Source organism: Chrysemys picta, chromosome 7 (assembly GCF_011386835.1).
Source record: "Chrysemys picta bellii isolate R12L10 chromosome 7, ASM1138683v2, whole genome shotgun sequence".
NCBI lineage: Eukaryota > Metazoa > Chordata > Testudines > Emydidae > Chrysemys > Chrysemys picta.
Genome location: NC_088797.1, coordinates 114997976 through 115011796, shown reverse-complemented (window position 1 = coordinate 115011796; position 13821 = coordinate 114997976). Strand labels below are relative to the sequence as shown.

The following is a 13821-nucleotide window of genomic DNA, read 5'->3' as shown; positions in this document are numbered from 1 at the left end:
TGAATCAAATGTTCGCAGGAAGCAGGGGAAGGGGAGGGGCAGGGGGCGAAGCGTCCAGGGGAGGGGGCGGAGTTGGGGTGGGGGCGGGAAGGGGCGGGGCTGGGGCGGAGTTGGGGCGGGGGCGGGGCCCGTGGAGTGTCCTCTTTTTGGACACTTAAAATATGGTAACCCTACTGACTCCTCCCCACTCCGTTTGCACAGGTTTATACCACAGTCTGGCACTAACCCTGTGAAGTCTTGATGGCAAAACCTGTCACCACACCAAGCTTCTACACAATGGAGTCGGTTGATGGTACAAGAGGAGGAGAACTCTGTGTGCGCACTCTTCATCCCTTGCACACCAGAGCAAGGGCCCAGAATTCTGCCCCGATCTGCATTTAAATAAGAATAATTCTTTTAGCCACATGCCTCCAAAAAAGCTGATGAGATACTGCCAAACTTGTCTAACTTAATAGTGTGACAGACGTGGCAATTTCTTGCAACTCCTGGAAAAACCTCACAGAATTAAATTAAACCCTGAAGTAAGTTTAAGTATCTTAGGAGTTCATTATATTAAAAATGCAAAGGTTTCTCTGTTATGGTGGGACTGTATGTAACAAGTTTTCCTGTAGTTGTTCATGAGCATTTGGGGCCACACCAGTACCCTGAGAATACAACCCTTAGAAAACAGACAGACAGCAATGTGAATGAAGGAGGCACACATGACTAATTTAAACCCTATACGAGCTTCAAATGGCTATTTTAAAATAATGGGCCAGATGAGAAGGAACTTTTGGGATAAACAAAGTTAAGGGGGTTCACTAGGAAATACCTGGGCGGAGGGAATGCAAGTTCCCCACCTCCAGACCCAATCTTTGAAACTTCCCCTCTCAGGAGGGGACCTGCTCATCACCTCTTACATCAAGACAAGATTAGAGGCCCAACTGTATAAATGAAGGACTCACAGGTCTGAACCAATGCGGTTACGAACCCTGTAACCACATAAAAACCCCTTGGTGGGGTTTGTTCACTGGCCAGAGCCCTAGCTGGAGTTGGGGTGATATCTGATTGGCTTATTAGCAAGCACATAGGTTCTGTTATTGCTTTGAATAAGGATAAAGGTACTTGCTGAGAAAGAGTTGGGCGGTTCCTTAACTGTGGGCAATGACGCTGTTTGCAGCCTCTGAGGAAAGGCAACGCAGGCCTGCTGAGGCAATCTGATTTGCCATTCCCAGTGTAGGCAGGGAACCGTGCAGCCTGCAAACAGCCCAATCAGGAGGGGGAGAGATGTATGTGTCTCCACCCAAGAAAAGTGATGGCAGGGAAGCCAGAAGCCTACGAGTGGGTTCAGCCCTTGCTGGCCCATAGAGGAGGAATACGAGTGTAGTTGCCCTGAACTGTGACAATTACTACATTACCCTTAATCCCCTATTCCTGGGTAACCAAGCACTAGAGGGGGGCTCCTGGCTTTTCCGAGCATTTGGGGCCACGCCAGTACCCTGAGAATACATCACTTTGAAGAAAAACAGGCAGAAAGACAGAAATGTGAATGAAGCTCTAATACACCAAGAATTTGTGTTGGAACAATCTACCTGGGAGGCAACGAAAGCCTAAGGTGAAGGACCCTCAAAGGGGCAACCCCAAAGGGCACCCTAAATACATCACAACGTTTCCATCAAAGCTACTACAGAACCCCAAGGTGCAATCAGCGCAGAACAGGTGCATGCAGCACACCTGCTCCCCCACCACCCTCCTACCTGCCACAGTACAGAACCAGAGACCGAGGCACTCTCTTACCTTGGGGCACGTGTCCCTGCTACTCAGCGTCTCCTCGGGATCCAGGGGACACAGAACAAGCCAGCAGCATCTACCTCCTGCTGGGGGACACCATTTTGGAATGATGGGAGCATGGGCCTGGCCAGTGGTGCAGATTTATAGCCTCACACAGCTCCACATGGTGGCAGGAATGCAGTACTACACCCTCCCACTGCCATGGGCAGAAAGTTTCAAATACAGGCTGATGGGTGTTGAGTTTCTCTATTTCTGCCTTGTTTTCTTGCCAGGTATCTCCGTGGGTGAATGGTGTTAGTATCCCCAGACTTCCTGCTAGGCAGTGGGGACTAAAGCACACACACAAAGCTATTAAAACATGTGAAAGTGGAGGAAATGGATGGTATGTATCCATAAGGAAGTGGAACCAGGAGCCCACAAATTGGGTCTCCAGGACCTAAGGAAGGCGGCAGAAGTAGCTAAGCAAAAACTGGGTGTCTCACAAGGGGTTATTATTACCTGAGCTGGCAAAGGGTAGGGTTACCATATTTGCACAAGCAAAAAAGAGGACACTGGGGGGGAGGGAGGAGCCCCAATCTAGCCCCGCCCCCATCCACTCCCTCCCACTTCCCACCCCCTGATTGCCCCCCTCAGAACTCCCAACCGCCCCCGCTCCTTGTCCCCTGACTGCCCCCTCCTGAGAACCCCCTACGACCCTACCTGTCCCCTGACTGCCCCGACCCTTATCCACACCCCCACCCCATATTCACATCCTCACCCCCAGACAGACCCCCGGGGACTCCCATGCCCTATCCAACTGCTCCCCACCCCCTGACAGGACCTCCAGAACTCCTGACCCATCCAACCCACTCTGCTACCTGCCTGCCTCGACCCCTCTCCACACCCCTGCCCCCCAGACAGCCCCCCCAGAGCCCCAGACCCATCTAACCCCCCCTGCTCCCTGTCCCTGACTGTCCCAACCCCTCTCCACACCCCTGCCCCCCTGACAGCCCCCCCCCAAACTCCCGACCCATCCAACCCCCACCCCGTCCCCTGACCAGGACCGGCTTTAAAGAGCCCAGGAATCGGGCTGCACTCCGGCCGGGGCTGCGGGGCTTGGGGCTGGGCCAGCGTGCTCGGCCGGAACCAGGGTTGGCGCTGCTGGAGCCCGAGCCGGGCCGGGCCCGGGGTGCTTGGCCGGGGCTGGGCCGGCGCGCTCGGCCGGAACCAGGGCCGGCGCTGCTGGGGCCCGAGCCGGGCCGGGCCAGCGCTGCTCGGCTGCAACGGGGGTTGCCGTCCTGGAGCCAGAACCGGGACCGGAGCTGCTGGGGCCGCCGGGTGCTGCTCGGCCAGGGCCGCACCTCCCCGGAGCTCTCCTCCTCGCCCCCCCCCCCCAGCTTACCTGCTGCTGCCTCCCGCTTGCCCCTGCTTCTTTTCAGACTTCCCGCGAAGATCTGATTCGCGGGAAGCAGGGGAGGGGGAGGAGCATTCAGGGGAGGGGAGAAGGGGGAAGACAGCTGCGGGGCCGGACAGCATGCTAAGGCTGCAGGGAATGGAGGGAGCTTGGCCGCCGCTTTTCTGTCTATAAATAGCCGACCGGGGGGAAATCCAGGACATTTTAAGATTTTTAAAAATCCCCCCCGGACGGCTATTTATAGACTGAAAAGCCAGACATGTCCGGGGAAATCCGGACATATGGTAGCCCTAGCAAAGGCGGGGGGAGCATGGTTTACTCAATCCACTTTAACATGGCACTTTAATAAAAACATAGCTTTAAAATGTCAAAAGTAGCAATCTGAGCTTTTTTCAAGCGGCAACCATCTGATCTGTAGCAGGAGTGTTTCCTAGGTCTTTGGGGCAGGGAGTCTGCATTGTGTCAGAATTGCCATGGCCTGCGCTCCTCAGGATAGCCACAGCATGGTAATAATATAATTAATTCCTAATATCTGCCATGTTCACCTTATGTCCCATGCAGCCTTCCATGTGTGCCTCCTGGCTGCCGGCCCCCTCAGGCCTGTATTGGAGTGTTGATGCCATGCATGCCTTAGAATATACACAGCCAGAGGCAACAAGATTGCAAATTTCTCTGTTTGAATCCACTGCTGTGGTGTGCTTGATTACTAGACTGTTATTTATTTTGTTCAGAGCATATCAGTAAGACACAGATATGCAGCTGGGCACAAACACCATTTTAGAAACCCAGAAATAGCAATAAGTGTCACAGGTGTTCCTGCAAAAGTTATTTTAAAATGTAAAGAAATTGCCAGGAAAAACATCTGGTTAAGCTGAGGTCAAAGTTGTGACCACTCATTTTTTCCAGGAAGCCTAGAAACACTGACTTATATAGATGGCCCTCTCTCAGTATTGCCAACGCTTGTGATTTTATGATATTTGGTGACTTTCTTAGAGTTCGGCTGCTGAAATCCAGTTATTAATTGAGAACCTCACCTCTCATTTTTTCTTTGAAAGTAAATTTATAGACATCATGATTGCAGAGAAAAGTTTGAAAATATGAAGGCTAAACATTCCAATACCAGAAAGCAAATAAAAACCCAAGATTAATTTTAAATTTTTATTATTTAATTTTCAGATTTTCTGCATCTTGATATTTAAGCCAGTCTGATGGGCCTGATTTGTTAACGCTTCGGGTTGGCAATACTTCTTTGTAGCCCAATGTTACATGAAAAACACTCCAACTTTCTAATCACACAAAACTGAATACCCTTGCCCCGTCCCTTCTCCGAGATCCCACCCTGCTCACTCCATCCCCTCTCCCCTATCCTCATTCACTCATTTTCACCGCACTGGGGAGGGTCCCTTTTCGACCGGGTGTTCCGGTTGAAAACCAGACACCTAGCACCCCTACGGCTCTGGGCCTTGCAGTGCACCCCACTTATTTAAGACTGTTTCTTAGGACCCAGTCCTTTAAACACTTGATCATGTGCTTAACTTTACACACATCAGTTCTCCCATTAAAATCATTGTGACTAGTCCTGTCTCTCTAATGACTGAACTATCAAGCCATCCAGGTATTTCTATGGACCACATCACTATATAACATCTGAGCTCCCATACATAAAGTTGTGTGCATAAGGGTTTGAGACACTTCATGGGAATGTTTATTTCGTAGGTGCCTGAGGTACATTAGATCATCTAGATTGAACTCCTGTATAACACAGACCTTATATTTTCACCCAGTTACTTCTATACTGAGCCCAAAAACTTATATCTTTCAGAAAGGCATCCAGCCTTGGAAAAATATGTATAATGGCTTTAACTAGTATTTTAAAAACAAACAAACTTGGACAAATTGCTATTAGGCATAGGCTTTTTAAAACTTGGTTTTACACATTTTAAATTAACACGGTTTCTTTAAGATCTGCACAGTTTGTTATGAGTGATCAGGTTGTAGCTGTTAAGAGTTCAAGGCAGTGGAGCTTTTTTAAGCAAAGTAAATAAACAGTATAAATCCCAAACATATTAATCTTTTACCTGCTCCCATCATTTTCTTACACCTGGTAAATGACCTGCAGGCATTTAGTTATTTTATAGCTAACTTCTATTAGATAGCAATCGAAATGATGCATTTCAAACCTTTTGGGATTGATGGGAATAAAAATGTAAGTAAAATGGTTTAAAAAAAAATAAAGCCAGTACCCTAAACTAAAGTCCATTAACAAAGACCATACAAAATTACCACACTCTTAGACCAGCCCTAGTCTCAGCTTACAAAGGCCCGTGTTCAGGAGTGCTACAAATCCGAGTTTAACAGGAGTGCAAAGGAAAGCATAACAATGCTGACGTAGTTCCTGTGGTGGGTGCTAGAGCGTGGAACCCTCTCACATCCATTTCAGTCCATTGTCATTCTCCCCCCCCCCCGCCGCCCCCAAATTCTCCCACTTCTGAACAACATCTTTAGAACTTTTCTTCCTTTTAAAATTCTGATTATGGCTGGTCCTGCATTTGTTCCCGTCCTCGTCAAAAATTTCCCACAGTTCCCTACTGCTATTTTTTAGGTCTCCCCAACATTAATTTGATTTCTCTGACTTTTTTTACAGGATGGTCTTTTTTTTTTTTTAATGTTTCTTGAAGTGTCATTCTACTCTGGAAATCCACTCTGTCACCACAGCTCCTTCTACTCCCTGAGTGTATGAAAAATCAGATCCGCTTACAATAATGACAAAAATATACTTTTACAACTTTTTTATTCTTGTTAGCTTTGCAGAACTACAAGGTGATGGGAGTGTGAGCTGGAGTCTGTTCTGGCTCATGCATCAGTAGCAGACTGGTTAGCTAAGACTTTCTACACTAAGAGTGCTTTGCCAGTATAGCTATAGTGGTGTACTGTACTAGAAACGCATCCCTAGTATGGACACGATTTGTACCAGTAAAACTGCCCTACCAAGAAAAATAAGCTATAATGACAAAAGTGCAGTATTGAGGGTATAACTGTGTCTACACTAAGCTCACAACACCAGGATCTTCACATCTCTCACAGACATAGGAATGCTGGCAAAACGCTGGAGTGTAGACCTGGCCTTAGACAATCACACCTCTTAACTTTACACACAGGAATAGTCCTAGTGAGGTCAAGGAAACTGCTCACACACTTAAATGTAAGCGTATATAAGTCTTTGCAGCTCAGAATAAGTTTCAAGATGGGGGGTTGAAAAGGAGTCACTGAGGGCAGAATCTGAAGGCAATGAGATTGCTCAGGCATTAAGAGCGAAATTTAAAAACAAAAAGTGGTTACACAGGTAAAAACCAAAGGCAGAATTTTCCCTGAAAAATCTGTTTTACTGATGATGAGGTAAGAACAATGTTAGCGTGGCTCAGAGCCCAGAGTGGGCTTCTCAAGCTCCTGATTAGGAATAACACCAGAGTTTAACTTGTTCTTTGAGGTTGCAGACCACGCCAAGTGCCTGGGCAGATGTTTACGAGCTAAGTAAATAAAATTATTATTTTCTCATTGTTATTTTCGTGAGCACTAAGTTCTCCCCAAGATTATTCTACAAACAGAACATTAACATAAACTTGTAGTGACCCATAGTGTCTTGATGAGAATGTACTGAGCCTTTAAAGGACTGCTGCAGCTAAACACAGTAACCCAAATCCTCAGCCAAGCCACACTTATATTCAAAACAGTTGGGGGAAGGGAGGCAAGGTAAGAAGATTCTAACGCTACCTTTACCCTGTCTCAAGAACCAAAACAGTTCCCAATGTAACGTAGAGCCACCTCAGAGCTGCTTTAATTTGAGCCAGCTAGAGTGGTCTCACAGGGACAACTCCTGCATGGAGGGTGGATGAGCAGCTTGAACCTGCCTGAACTTGGGCCAAGTAGATTAGGCCAGTAACTACATTTGCTAATGAGTATTATTTATACTTATTCAGAATGGGAGAATCAGACCAATTAAAATAAGAATCAAGCCGCATGTTCTCTCACTGATTCATAAAATGGATGGGAGGGGCTATCGCTCCCTCTTATCATTCATGTGACCATTTCATAGGGACTTGCACAAGTCCCAACAGCTCTCCTCATCAGAAACCTCTCCCTTACCACCCATATGGGCCTACTTCCAAGGTGTGGTATTATTCAGAGTAAGACTGGCAGAATCAAGCCCTGAATGAAGTCCAAATGTCATTAAAAAAACACCTCTCACTTCTGTGGTTGTTGTCAGCTTGATACATATGTGCACAGCTGTGTCCTTTCATTCCTTCTCACAGGTAGAGATTGGGGGATATCAGCTCCGGAAGGACAGATAGTTCTAAGAATACACCTCATGGGCATAAAGAGGCCGGCAAACCCTTCTTGCCCAATTCAGCCTGCTCCAGAGGACCAGCACAAGAGCTATGCACTTCTTGAGCCCACTTCAGCCCCTCCTATTGTAACCCAGAGAGCTAGCGTAACGATATTTTATTTATCAGGAATGCAAGAAACCTGCTGGCCTACACCCTGTAAGGCATTAGCTTACATAATTAGCATGAGACTGTGGGGGTTTCTGAGCCTTAGCATGCCCAGCTAGCTCAGTCAGTAGAGCATAGAGTGTGAGTATTGTGGATCAGGGTTCCCAACCAGACGTTGAACTTAATGACCAGAAATGATAACAGGTAACCGCAGGCAGTCAAACTGCTACCAGCCTAGGATATTTAAAGATAGGAACATCTGAGCAATACTATAGGATGTGAGTGAGACTCAGGTGGTACAGAAGCCTGGTGCTGGGCCTTCACACAAGTGTGAATGTCACTTCCTGAAACTTATGTCCTTTACAGACAGAACTATAGAATTCCGCAGCAATGATACAAACCCCTCCAGATTACAACAGCCGCAATGCAAGGGAAGGGATTTATTTTTGATAACAATGACAGCAAAGTTAGCAGTTAAATATGCTGTGTGCTATTTATCAATGCTATATACCAACCTAACGGAGCAGGGTATTATTTGCAACAAATGATTTAACCAGAGCTAAATCTCAATTCTGGTGTATGCAACCAGACCACTAGAGATGAGCAAGCAAAGACAGATGGAATTAAAAGTTTTAATTTACATTCAAGAATGAAGCAGGCATAGGCTTATGTGGTATTATTATTAATATTATTATCATAATGCTGCTAGTATGTAAAATACCAGCATTCTAAGGGCATATCTACACTAGAACGTTTGGCAAACAGAACTTTTTTCAGTTTGCAGTTCCTGCACACCATCTGGTGCTCAGTGCCTTGTGGATCTTTTCCCCATTGCATTGGGGGGGGGGGGGGGAGGATGCCAGGAATGAATTTGGGGAATTATAGGAGCTTGGGGTCATATTCCCACAATTTCCTTTCCAATATCCCATATGTTTTTGCCATCCCATAAATTTTGTGACATTTTTTAAAATTCACAATTTCCTCATACCACTTTTTCTCTCTGCCACCTCACTGTCAGAAACATGGATCCTGCACAGATCCGAGTCCTCGTGTCTGTTTTAGAGAAAGGTCACACAATTCTTCTGTATTTCCATAACTTCAATGACTACTTCTATAGCAGCAGCTGGAGGTGTGATAAGGGTGAGATGGGGAATGTTGAGGTGGGTGAATGGGTGATGCAGACATTGTCTAAAAACCTCAGGGTGTTACAGCATTCATTGACCAGGTGCATAAGTTTTCTCCATTAATGAACCAAACCACATTATAGGCCTGATCTGGTAATCCATTCAAAGTCCCTTCAATAGGTGTTTTGGGTGTATAAGGCACATAGGATCAGGAAATGTATAGGTAAGTAAATATATCTAAAATTATTTACATCCTTTGAATTACAAAATATGTCAAACATGAAAACTATTTCTGACACATTCAAATCTGTATTTTTTATATTTTAAAGTTCACCATCAAAAGAAATGACATATACTAACAGTTTAGAGCAGTGGTTCTTAATCAGGTTTGTACGTACCTCTGGGGGCACACAGAGGTCTTCCACGGGTACGTCAACTCATCTAGATATTTGCCTAGTTTTACAACAGGCTACATAAAAAGCACTAGTGAACTCAGTACAAAGTAAAATTTCATACAGACAATGACTTGTTTTACTGCTCCATATATTATATGATAATGTCAAATGTGTATACACACTGTACTACACACAAGTTTGATGTCATTTACTGATGTGTGCAAGCACATTAATGACATTGAAGTTGTCATGGTATGTATGTAGTTGTGATGTAAAAATGGATAGATTATTAAAATGAGGAGCTGGAAGCAGCAGTAATGATAACAATGAAACCAATAGAAGTTTTTTCAAAGAAAGCTTTCTAAATTCCAGACTTCCCAGCTTAAAATGAAAAAAGCTTCAACTACTTCTACAAAAGCACTTGAGCTTCATATGTAGATCATTTGGCCCACTTGACATCTGAGTTCAAGTCATATTTCCCCAAGATTCAACACAACTCTGCTCAACTCAACTGGGTCTGAAACCCATTCATTTTGTCAGATGTTAGCAGCAATAATCTCTCTGCCACTTAGCACGAAAATCTTGAGCTGTCCTCAGACCGTGGTCTGCAAATGAAGTTTAATGACTCCACACTAACGCAGCTCTGGTGTTTAGTACAGAAAGCATACACTGACCTTGGGAACCATGCTTTGGATGTCTGTTACCTTTTGAGTCAACTTTTCTTTATGAAGTCTCATTTTTTGCTACGACTGCCATCAAGACAAAGAGCAGAAAGAGACTCAATGTGGAGAAAAACCTAATTGTTGCTGTAGCTTCACTGCCTCCCAAAATGACAAAGCTCACAAGAGAAAAAACAAGCTCAAGTATTTATCTATTTGTATTTATATTCCAATTGATTTATTTTATATGGTAAAAATAAGAATGCAAACAATGTTTCAGTAATAGTGTGCTATGACTCTTTTGTATTTTTATGTCTGATTTTGAAACTTGGGGTACGCAAGACAAATCAGACTCCTGAAAGGGGTACAGTAGTCTGGAAAGGTTGAGAACCACTGGTTTAGTATATGGATCTTTTATGATTAAGGGTCTATGACCTTTACTCTTACTAAGTACCTTACTCTGCACAGTCACTGGATGAAATTTCTGGCCTGTGTTATCATAGAATCATAGAAGATCAGGATTGGAAGGGACCTCAGGAGATCATCTAGTCCAAGCCCCTGCTCAAAGCAGGACCCAACAGCAACTAAATCATCCCAGCCAGGGCTTTGTCAAGCCTGACCTTAAAAACCTTAAAGGAAGGAGATTCCACCACCTCCCTAGGTAACGCATTCCAATGCTTCACTACCCTCCTAGTGAAAAAGTTTTTCCTAATATCCAACCGAAACCTCCCCCACTGCAACTTGAGACCATTACTCCTTGTTCTGTTATGCAAGAGGTCAGATTAGATGATGACAATGGTCCTATATGGATTTAGAATCTATACAGCTATGCATAATCCCCTTTTCTTCAATGGGACTAATGCAGAGCAACGTGCGTAAAGGCAGCAGAATCCAGTTCAGAAGATTTATTTTTATTTAGTAAAGCTATTTGTCTTTAAGTACCCTGAAAGCATCATTCATTGGCACATGCACTTCTAAAATGCACATTTAACAACCGCTTTTTCCATCAAAACATCATCTTCCTCTGCTCTGGAAAATTAACATGATAAAAACTAGTTACCTGATACGCTGCTTTGTGTGTTTATGATAATCTACATCTGAAGTACACACATGCCATTTTCTATCTTTCTAGGAGTTTCCTTTTGAAGAAAAGCCTCAAGGATAAGTCAGGTTATAAAAGCACACACAAAGTTTGTTTAGCAATTCCTGGGGACTCCAGGTAGAGCATTGAACAGTAAGTCACTTTTTATCTTATTTAGTGAAAGCTGCTGCTGAGACACTGTCATTGTGTGGCACAGTTACAGATTTATAATGAGAAAAAGCAATCAATACAAAGCTTTGCCTATCACATGGATTAGCCAGTCTAAGCTTTTCCCTTTTGACTTGTTCTAGATGCTTGGAATTTGGATTCTTGCACTTTTTCTGCTTGGGACAACCAGAGGTGAGGCATAGGATTTATGTCGATTTCAATACAGCATTTCTATTCTGATCACAATCGTTTTCTTTTCCCAGGACTTTGCTCTATGTGATGAAGGTTCTATGTGTAATGACTATCTGAGTTTGCAGCTCATTTGTAATGAGGGTGAGCGGTATGGTTTGCCATTCCCCAAGGAAGTCCCAGCCTCAGTTCCTTAGCCTTGCAGGTTAACAAGCAGGTTTACAAAACAGGAAGTATGGGGAGATTTCTTTCCCCCCAAAATGCTGTTATCCTGGTCTTCTCCACGGGGCCACTAGGTAAAGTGAAAGGATCTTTGTATCTACTTCCTCTCTTGTGCATCCAGACTAGCATGGGCACAATCTGGCTGGTAATCAATTAGGTTCACATTGTGCAAATTGCCCATGACAAGGGACAGTGCAGAGCCAGGGTGGGAATGTTCCCCAGAGACTAGATCAAACTTTGTCAGGGGGAAATGCATACTCCCCACTGCATGCTGTCCTTATTCTGTGGGCCTGTGCAGAAGGCCTTTGCATCATTGGGGTGGATTGTGGCCCGGGGGGCAGGGCCGGTGCAAGGATATTTTGCGCCCTAGGCAAAACTTCCACCTCGCCCCGCCCCCCCAATCATAAGAACATAAGAACGGCCGTACCAGGTCAGACCAAAGGTCCATCTAGCCCAGTATCCCGTCTACCAACAGTGGCCAATGCCAGGTGCCCCAGAGGGAGTGAACCTAACAGGCAATGATCAAGTGATCTCTCTTCTGCCATCCATCTCCATCCTCTGACAGACAGAGGCTAGGGACACCATTCCTTACCCGTCCTGGCTAATAGCCATTAATGGACTTAACCACCATGAATTTATCCTGTTCTCTTTTAAACTCTGTTATAGTCCTAGCCTTCACAACCTTCTCAGGTAAGGAGTTCCACAAGTTGACTGTGCGCTGCGTGAAGAAGAACTTCCTTTTATTTGTTTTAAACCTGCTGCCTATTAATTTCATTTGATGACCCCTAGTTCTTGTATTATGGGAATAAGTAAATAACTTTTCCTTATCCACTTTCTCCACATCACTCATGATTTTATATACCTCTATCATATCCCTCCTTAGTCTCCTCTTTACCAAGCTGAAAACTCCTAGCCTCTTTAATCTCTCCTCATATGGGACCCGTTCCAAACCCTTAATCATTTTAGTTGCCCTTTTCTGAACCTTTTCTAGTACCAGTATATCTTTTTTGAGATGAGGAGACCACATCTGTACGCAGTATTCGAGATGAGGGCGTACCATCGATTTATATAAGGGCAATAATATATTCTCAGTCTTATTCTCTATCCCCATTTTAATAATTCCTAACATCCTGTTTGCTTTTTTGACCGCCTCTACACACTGCGTGGACATTTTCAGAGAACTATCCACAATGACTCCAAGATCTTTTTCCTGACTTGTTGTAGCTAAATTAGCCCCCATCCTATTGTATGTATAGTTGGGGTTATTTTTTCCAATGTGCATTACTTTACATTTATCCACATTAAATTTCATTTGCCATTTTGTTGCCCAATCACTTAGTTTTGTGAGATCTTTTTGAAGTTCTTCACAATCTGCTTTGGACTTAACTATCTTTAGAAGTTTAGTATCATCTGCGAACTTTGCCACCTCACTGTTTACCCCTTTCTCCAGATCATTTATGAATAAGTTGAATAGGATTGGTCCAAGGACTGACCCTTGGGGAACACCACTAGTTACCCCTCTCCATTCTGAGAATTTACCATTTATTCCTACCCTTTGTTCCCTGTCTTTTAACCAGTTCTCAATCCATGAAAGGACCTTCCCTTTTATCCCATGGCAGCTTAATTTACATAAGAGCCTTTGGTGAGGAACCTTGTCAAAGCCTTTCTGGAAATCTAAGTACACTATGTCCACTGGATCCCCCTTGTCCACATGTTTGTTGACCCCTTCAAAGAATTCTAATAGATTAGTAAGACACGATTTCCCTTTACAGAAACCATGTTGACTATTGCTCAACAGTTTATGTTTTTCTATGTGTCGGACAATTTTATTCTTAACTATTGTTTCGACTAATTTGCCCGGTACGGACGTTAGACTTACCGGTCTGTAATTGCCAGGATCACCTCTAGAGCCCTTTTTAAATATTGGCGTTACATTAGCTAACTTCCAGTCATTGGGTACAGAAGCCGATTTAAAGGACAGGTTACAAACCTTAGTTAACAGTTCCACAACTTCACATTTGAATTCTTTCAGAACTCTTGGGTGAATGCCATCTGGTCCTGGTGACTTGTTAATGTTAAGTTTATCAATTAATTCCAAAACCTCCTCTCGTGACACTTCAATCCGTGACAGTTCCTCAGATTTGTCACCTACAAAAGTCGGCTCAGGTTTGGGAATCTCCCTAACATCCTCAGCCGTGAAGACTGAAGCAAAGAATCCATTTAGTTTCTCCGCAATGACTTTATCGTCTTTAAGCGCTCCTTTTGTATCTCGATCATCAAGAGGCCCCACTGGTTGTTTAGTAGGCTTCCTGCTTCTGATGTACTTAAAA

The 13821-nt window shown here is 44.4% G+C and overlaps 2 protein-coding genes across 3 annotated transcripts in view; one reads left to right on the top strand and one right to left on the bottom strand.

Moving 5' to 3' along the window:
- The window catches only part of GFRA1 (GDNF family receptor alpha 1), a 322326-nt gene extending 320444 nt beyond the window's left edge, over positions 1–1882 (bottom strand). The window contains exon 1 of one of the 2 annotated variants that reach the window (XM_065552402.1): positions 1777–1882. The gene's annotated coding sequence lies outside the window, so the exon portion shown is untranslated. Of the gene's footprint in view, positions 1–226; positions 367–1776 lie in introns of those variants that run through there. The other variant, XM_065552406.1, reaches the window with a different exon arrangement.
- A 9341-nt stretch (positions 1883–11223) lies between these two features.
- The window catches only part of LOC101946199 (inactive pancreatic lipase-related protein 1-like), a 28204-nt gene continuing 25606 nt past the window's right edge, over positions 11224–13821 (top strand). Inside the window, exon 1 of the mRNA XM_065552395.1 lies at positions 11224–11272. Coding sequence (XP_065408467.1) covers positions 11224–11272 — 49 coding nt within the window. The remainder of the gene's footprint in view (positions 11273–13821) is intronic.